The 6,478-nt window shown below is 53.4% G+C and overlaps 2 protein-coding genes across 8 annotated transcripts in view; one reads left to right on the plus strand and one right to left on the minus strand.

Annotated features, from left to right (window-relative positions):
- Positions 1–1,647, plus strand: part of Znf385c (zinc finger protein 385C) — a 52,694-nt gene extending 51,047 nt beyond the window's left edge. For all 7 annotated transcript variants that reach the window (XM_028856850.2, XM_037200642.1, XM_028856851.2 and 4 more), the window contains exon 9: positions 268–1,647. In XM_028856850.2, coding sequence (XP_028712683.1) covers positions 268–504 — 237 coding nt within the window. In that variant the 3' untranslated portion in view covers positions 505–1,647. The remainder of the gene's footprint in view (positions 1–267) is intronic.
- Nkiras2 (NFKB inhibitor interacting Ras like 2) lies at positions 1,583–6,120 on the minus strand. Its single transcript, XM_028856849.2, has 4 exons — positions 5,971–6,120; positions 4,694–4,801; positions 3,724–3,965; positions 1,583–3,162 (listed from the first exon to the last, which is right to left on the minus strand). The coding sequence occupies exons 2-4, from the start codon at positions 4,785–4,787 to the stop codon at positions 2,923–2,925; spliced, it is 576 nt and encodes a 191-aa protein (XP_028712682.1). The 5' UTR covers positions 4,788–4,801; positions 5,971–6,120; the 3' UTR covers positions 1,583–2,922.
- Between the last annotated feature and the right edge of the window lie 358 nt (positions 6,121–6,478).

Raw genomic sequence — 6,478 nt, forward strand, 5'->3', positions numbered from 1 at the left:
AGGGGTGGGTGTGCTTATTCTAGGGACCGTCTCTTCCTCCTCCTCCTCCCAGTGTCCTGGCTCTGCCTGTCCTGAGGTTGTGCATCTGCTGGGCAGGAAGACAGGTGGCCCAGCAAGCCCTCTGGAATGGCTGTTCGGGGGTGGGAAGGAGGCGGTTAGACTCTAAAAGTCACGTCCCTGAGGCAAAAAAGCTTCTGGATGTGTCCCCGGGAGGGGGTGGGCTTCTCTGGTATCGGAGGCCCTATCTCTCTCTTTGTTTTTTTGTAGTCTAAATTGGCCTTGCAGAAGCAACTCACCAAGACACTGGCAGCCCGCTTCCTGCCCAGTCCGCTGCCCACCACAGCTGCTGCCATCTGTGCCCTGCCCGGGCCCCTGGCCCTCCGGCCTGCCGCAACAGCAGCTGCCACTCTCTTCCCAGCTCCTGTCCTGGGTCCAGCTCTGTTCCGTGCTCCAGCAGGGGCCGTCCGCCCGGCTGCAGGACCCATCCTCTTTGCCCCCTATTAGGGGTCCCAGGATGGCCACATCCTCTCTCTTCCTGGCAAGCACTTGTCTCCACATCCCAGGGACTGCCTTTGGCCATTTGTGGGGTTCCCACCCAACCTGGGGGCGACTGCTCTTCACTCAGACTGGGATTTTTCCAGTCCCCTGGGTCTGAGGACTGTCAGTACTCTCCTTTCCTGGGCCAGTCCTGGGCTGCCCTTGCATCTATGGCTCCATGAATCCCAAAGATCTATGCAAAATCACAGTCCCAGCCACATGGTGCTCTCACACCCCCACCCCATCCAGACTCACAGTGCAGACTCCACATCTTAGCTCCCACAAGCCAGCCTCTCTTGCCACGTTCTAGGGCCCTCTGAACAACCACTGGAAAAAGGGAGCTCACACTGACTGGGTTGGAACCTATTAGCCGTGTTTACCATGTGGTAGCCAGGTGTGGTGGTACATGCCTACAATCCTGGTATCTGGACCATGAGTTCAGTCAGTTTGGGCCATATAGCTAGATACTGTTTCAAAACAAACACAAAAGTTGACCATGGAGTATGGCACAGGACCATGGAGATAAGAGGCCCCCAAAGTCCTTCAAAGTACTGTAAAAGTGAGGCAGAGCTGAGGGGAAGCTCCATCTTCTCTGTAGGGGTGAGGCTAGGTGAGAGTGGTGATCAGGCTGGACCTGACTGTAGTAGCCCTGGCTGGTCTGGAACTCTGTAGACCAGGCTGGCAAACGCAAGAGATCCACTCGCCTCTGCCTCGAGTGCTGGGATTAAAGGCGTGCACCACCCTGCCTGGCCCTGGCTTTAACAGAAGTGACCTGTCTTACCACAGCTGTCCTTCGTAACCTTTCAGTGTTTTCCCTTGAACCCCAAGGGGGGGCTCTCCACTCCAGACTGGGGTCCAGTCTCTCCAACGGTGGAGCTCAGGGCTGGTACACAGTCCTACATGCCCTCAAGATCCACTTTCACGTTGCCAAAGCCAGTACCACCCCCACTCAATATGGGACTCCGCCAGTATCTCTACTTGTATCCCCCCCCCTCCCCGAAAGCTATTTCCAATGGGGAAAGAAAAGGGTTCAGGGGAGGGAAACTTTTTGATAACAGCAGTTGTGGTTTTATTGTGTCCAACACATTAATAAATGAACTTCAAGCCTGAGCCTGTAGATGCCCTGACTCTCCTTGCGCAGCCCCGGGCACCAGCCCCTTCTCACGTGCTCTGAAGAGGAGGGTGGTACTGGAGGTGGCCTGGCTGTAGTGTCTAACTCACGTGAGGTGCGCACATCAGAGGCTCAAGGTGGGCACCAGAAGTTGTGGGTTATGGGCTCCCTTGAGAGCACAACCCCGGATGCAAGGCCTGGCAGCTCCTAGGAAGCTGCTACTGGTTTGCCTGGTTCTGTTCAGGCATCTGAGGTAAGAAGGAAGGGCTGGAGGAGGGGCTTATCCCACCTTCACCAGGGTAGCAGGCAGACAAATACAGAGAATATAAATATAAATCCAGCCACTAGCCGAAAACAACCCGAGGGATGGACACCAGCCCTACGGGCGGGTCCAGACGGTGCTCCTCGGCGCACAGAGTGCGCTCCTGCCCCCTGGTGGTTAGCAGAGGCTGGTCCAGCCGCCAGGGCTGGTAGGTATAGCACCTTGAAGAGGGTGAAGCAGGGGCAGAGACACAGGAGGCCCAAGCCACCTAGTGTAGAAAACTACCGAGTATCCAAGCTCCTGTCAACTCACAGATGAGAAAACTGACGCCCAGAGAAGAATGGCCTTGGGAGGTCACAGGGTGACGGACATGCCAGTCATCATTCCACTCCACCGCAACCAATGAGGCCTCTGCTCCCAGAGCAGGAAGAGGAAGTGAAACGGCTGGGAGATGGGTGGAGGTCAAACAGAAAACGCCACTCCCAGAAGCCTGGCTTTTCCCAGTCTTGGACAGGCCAGGGGAAAGGTCAGGGTGAGGGACGAGGAGCCAAACCTAAGATCAGCAAGTATAACCGTGCGCTCACAATACCTGGTCCCTTTCTCAGGCCCAGGCTGGTGCTGGGTTACTGGCAGGAAATTTAGAGAGCTGGAATCCCTGATAGGAGCTAGACCCTGGACTGGGCACTTTGGCATGACAGCCCCGCTTCCTGCCCAGGCAGATGGAAGAGACACTATGTACCCTAAGTGTCCAGGTGACTGTGGAGAAAATGTGATGTGAGCCGGGGGCAGGGTGGGCTATCATGGAAGGGTCACGGGGAAGGCCAGCAATCAAGTTCTCTTGCACTTCTTGGAGTTAAGAGGGGACAAAAGTGGTACTGGCCTGGGCCAGCCCAGCTTCCTGACCTGGAGGGTCGTTCCCTTACTGACTGGAAGAACGGCTTGCTTCTGTGCCCCTGTGCCCTCAGCCCATCCCAGAATGGGGTTGGAACGGTAAAGACAGAAGGGCAGCCCTTCAGCCATCCAGGGAGCCACTGCCCTTGTTCTTGCGGCTGAGAGGGAAGGCGGACTTGCTCTGGGGCTGGGTCATCTTGCTGGCCAGGTAGATGAAAGGCTCCAGGAGGGAACGGCGGTCGGCCACTGACACCTCCCACAGTTTCACCTTCTCTGACTTGGCCCAATGCTGTGCCACATCCGGGTCGACACGACGCTGCTCCTGCAGGTCACACTTGTTGCCAAGGACCACGATGGTGACCTGGAGAAGAGAGACAAGAGTAGAGGCTGGCTGGGTGGTGGTGGCACACGTCTTTAATCTCAGCACTCGGGAGGCAGAGGCAGGAGGGTCTCTGCGAGTTCAAGGCCAGGCTGGTCTACAGAGTGTGAGTTCCAGGACAGGCAGAGCTGTTACAGAGAGACTCTGTTTTGAAAAAAAAGAAAAAGAGTAGAGGCTGTACATGTGCAGTGGCTCAGGATCAGGAGGAGCTGGCAGCTGCAGTTCCCAGAGGTCAACGGCTTACACAACTTTGGAGGACTGGCAAGAGCATGGGATCACAGGGAAGAAAGATTATGGGGAGCTTTGTGTATTCGAAGGGACCCTACTAAACCAAAGAAAAGTCTCTTTCAACTGTCCGATCACAAGGCCACCTCTTGTATGGAGATGGCTTGAAGACCCTCTCCAATGACCTTCACAGTCTTCTAGCTCCTAAACTACCCCTTGGCAAATGAGCACAATGGGAATCATGCCAGCACCCCAAAGCCGGCCAAGGACCCGTGCTCTCCTAACACTGGGCTCCCAGCAGGAGTCCGGGACACGTACCTCCTTCTTGTCCTTGGACTTGTCGATTTCCTTCTTGAGCAGCTCAACGCGCTGAAACGATTCTCGGCTGTCTGTGCTGTAGACCAGGACGTAGCCATCAGTGCAGGAGAAGCAGTGCCTGGGCAGCTCGGCCCCATCTCGGAGACCCCGCGTGTCGTAGAAACGCACTTGCTCCCGCACCCCTCGGTCTGTCTCAATGGAGCCTACGTAGATGTCTTCCTGGGTCTCAATCATCTCAGAACCTGGGTTAAAATGAGACTTGATTAAGAGTCAAGGGAGATGGGAAATGTGAGAGAGGTAGACGTCCTAATGAGCTGACTAGCCATGGAGCATAAGGAATGAGGGGCTCAGGAGAGGCCAGACTTGAGAGAGTTGGACAGAAATGACCTGGGGAATGAAGGTCATGTCATTATCACACTAAGCAAAAGTGCAACACAAAACTGGGTATGGTGCCACACACCTTGAATCAAAGCTCTCGGAGGGGCAAGGGCAGGGGCAGATTGATCTCTGTGAGTTCCAGGCTAGCCTGGTCTATATGGTGAGGCCATCTTAAAGATGATAATAATAACAACAAAGCAGAGAGTTGCAGAAGCAGACACCACACATCCACCTCTGACCTCTGCACAATATGCACACACATGGGCATGCACGCACAGAAATGCACATTCGCAGAAGCGCCAAGTGGGTTTTTTTTTCCTATCGTGGCTTTGGGTGTCTTCCTTCTAGATTTGTTCGATGTTGTAGAACTGGGGAGTACAATGTTTTGCTTTTTTTTCTCCACTGCTGGGGTTCAAACTCAAGGCCTACTCCATGTTAGACCAGGACTCTAGGAGTCAGTCATGCCCTTAGCCCCAATTTTGAGGATGTAAAAGGAGCTGGTGCCCTTTTTGGCCCTTTGTGTTCCTAAGGTGATCAAATCATTGCCATATCCGACATCGTCCACCAGTCCGCCAGCCCCGGCAACACTCACCCACAACATGGTTCCCGTACAGGAGCTGCTCAAGAATGGAAGTTTTGCCCACCGAGGCCTGGCCGCACACGACCACCTTGCAGCTCTTCCCCATGGTTAGCTTTCCACCTTGAAGAACAGAGGTAGTGTGGTAAGGGAAGATGAAATTCAGAGAGACAACGGAATCGGGAAGCTCCAGGGTTTCAGCAGCACCTTGGCGTGTTTACATGCACTCCTGAGCAGTGAACTGTGCTGTAATTAACCCACTTGTCCCAGGAGTGGCCAGGATTTGGCACACCACCATAAAGGGAGAGGCCCAGAGTGTGGTTTAAGAAAACAGCTGGCCAGGTTCTTCCCGGTGCACAGGAGGTCTAGGACACCAATGACTGAAGGAAGTTCCACAAGCACTCTTGCTCTTTTTCTGTCTGTCTGTTTGTGTTCTGTTTTTTTTTTTTTTTTTTTTTTTTTTTTTTTTTTTTTTTGAGACAGGACCTCATAAAGCTCAAGCCAGCTTCCAGAGGATGAAACAGTTGAGGCCGGCTTTGAGCTGATTCTCTTGCCTCTACCTCTCAAGTGCTGGGAGTACAGGCATGTGCACACCAGGCTGTTTTCTCTCTTTAACTAGGACCCCCACGATGAAAGAAACACAAATTAAGATTCGTCTGAAGTCATCTTCTCGGGGAGAGTGTGCAAATACAGAGAATAGCTTGCTCCTGAATGACTAAAGTCATCTTCTTGGGGAGAGTGTGCAAATATAGAGAATAACTTGCTCCTGAATGACTAATTGGGAGAGAATAAATTCTAACCATTCCGATTCAGGTCCACGGGTTAAAAAAAAAAAAAAAAAAAAAGAACAACATCAGATAAGAAGTGAGCGACAGAATCATAGGAAAGGGGCTTTGGAAAGGGATTTTACGGCCCTTGGACTGACAGGCACAGAGAGAAAGCTCAGATTTATACACTCTCTGAAGAGACTCCGGAGAGAGGTCTCCTAAAGGGAAACTTCCAAACACAGGCTCCTGGGGAGCTCCGGTGATCTCCCCTCCCTGCCCCGCAGAAAGCAGAGATCCAGCCCCAAAGGGGTGCCGAACAAAAACCTCTCCAGGAGCGTCTCCTGAAACCGATCTCCACCCCATGGTCTGAGCGTTTTAGTAAGCCAGACTCGAGAAGCTGCCAGAGGCCGCCGCCACAGACTTCCCCTGAAGGGCACCCCTCAGAAACTATCAGAGGCAGAGACAGGACAACCGAAGTGAACCAGGGCCAGAGGCCGATCTGAGCCCCGCCTCCCAGCTCCATACCTCCGGGGTCCCCGCAGCACTCCCGCTGAGGTGCCCCCCGGAGTGGGCCGGACCATGGGAGGAGCGGTTCGACTGTAAGGACGCCCCTCTTCCTCTGGGTGGAAGTACTTGTCCTGGAGGCCCGTCCCCCTCCCAACGTCCGGCCTTCAAGACAACTTCCGGCGGCGCAAAGCGAGCACTGATTGCACAGCGTCCCCAGAGGTCGGCGGGGGAATGCCGGCCAGAACTTGTGGTTGTGTATGGATACCAAGCTGATGCTTCCGGGCTCTGATACCGAAATGTTCTCTCTCTAAAGAACAATAATTCTTCGTTAATCCTATCATCTATTAGACAAGTTTTTTTTTTTCTTTTCTTGACAGTGCTATGAATGGAACCCAGGATCTTTCATATATACGAAAAGCGCTCTTTGAACCTGGAATTTTTTTTTTTTTTTTGAAACAAGTTTTCTCTATGTAGCCCTGGCTATCCTAGAACTCACGCTATGGATGAGGCTGGCCTTGAACTCACA

The sequence above is a fragment of the Peromyscus leucopus genome, chromosome 8b (assembly GCF_004664715.2).
Source record: "Peromyscus leucopus breed LL Stock chromosome 8b, UCI_PerLeu_2.1, whole genome shotgun sequence".
Classification (NCBI taxonomy): domain Eukaryota; kingdom Metazoa; phylum Chordata; class Mammalia; order Rodentia; family Cricetidae; genus Peromyscus; species Peromyscus leucopus.

Bases quoted from the DNA above. Each gene is read 5' to 3' on its own strand.
- Nkiras2 (XM_028856849.2), bottom strand. From the start codon at position 4,787: ATGGGGAAGAGCTGCAAGGTGGTCGTGTGCGGCCAGGCCTCGGTGGGC. The intron at 3,966-4,693 runs GTGAGTGTTGCC...ATTTTAACCCAG, and splicing joins GTACGGGAACCATGTTGTGG to GTTCTGAGATGATTGAGACC. The intron at 3,163-3,723 runs GTACGTGTCCCG...TCTCTTCTCCAG, and splicing joins AGTCCAAGGACAAGAAGGAG to GTCACCATCGTGGTCCTTGG.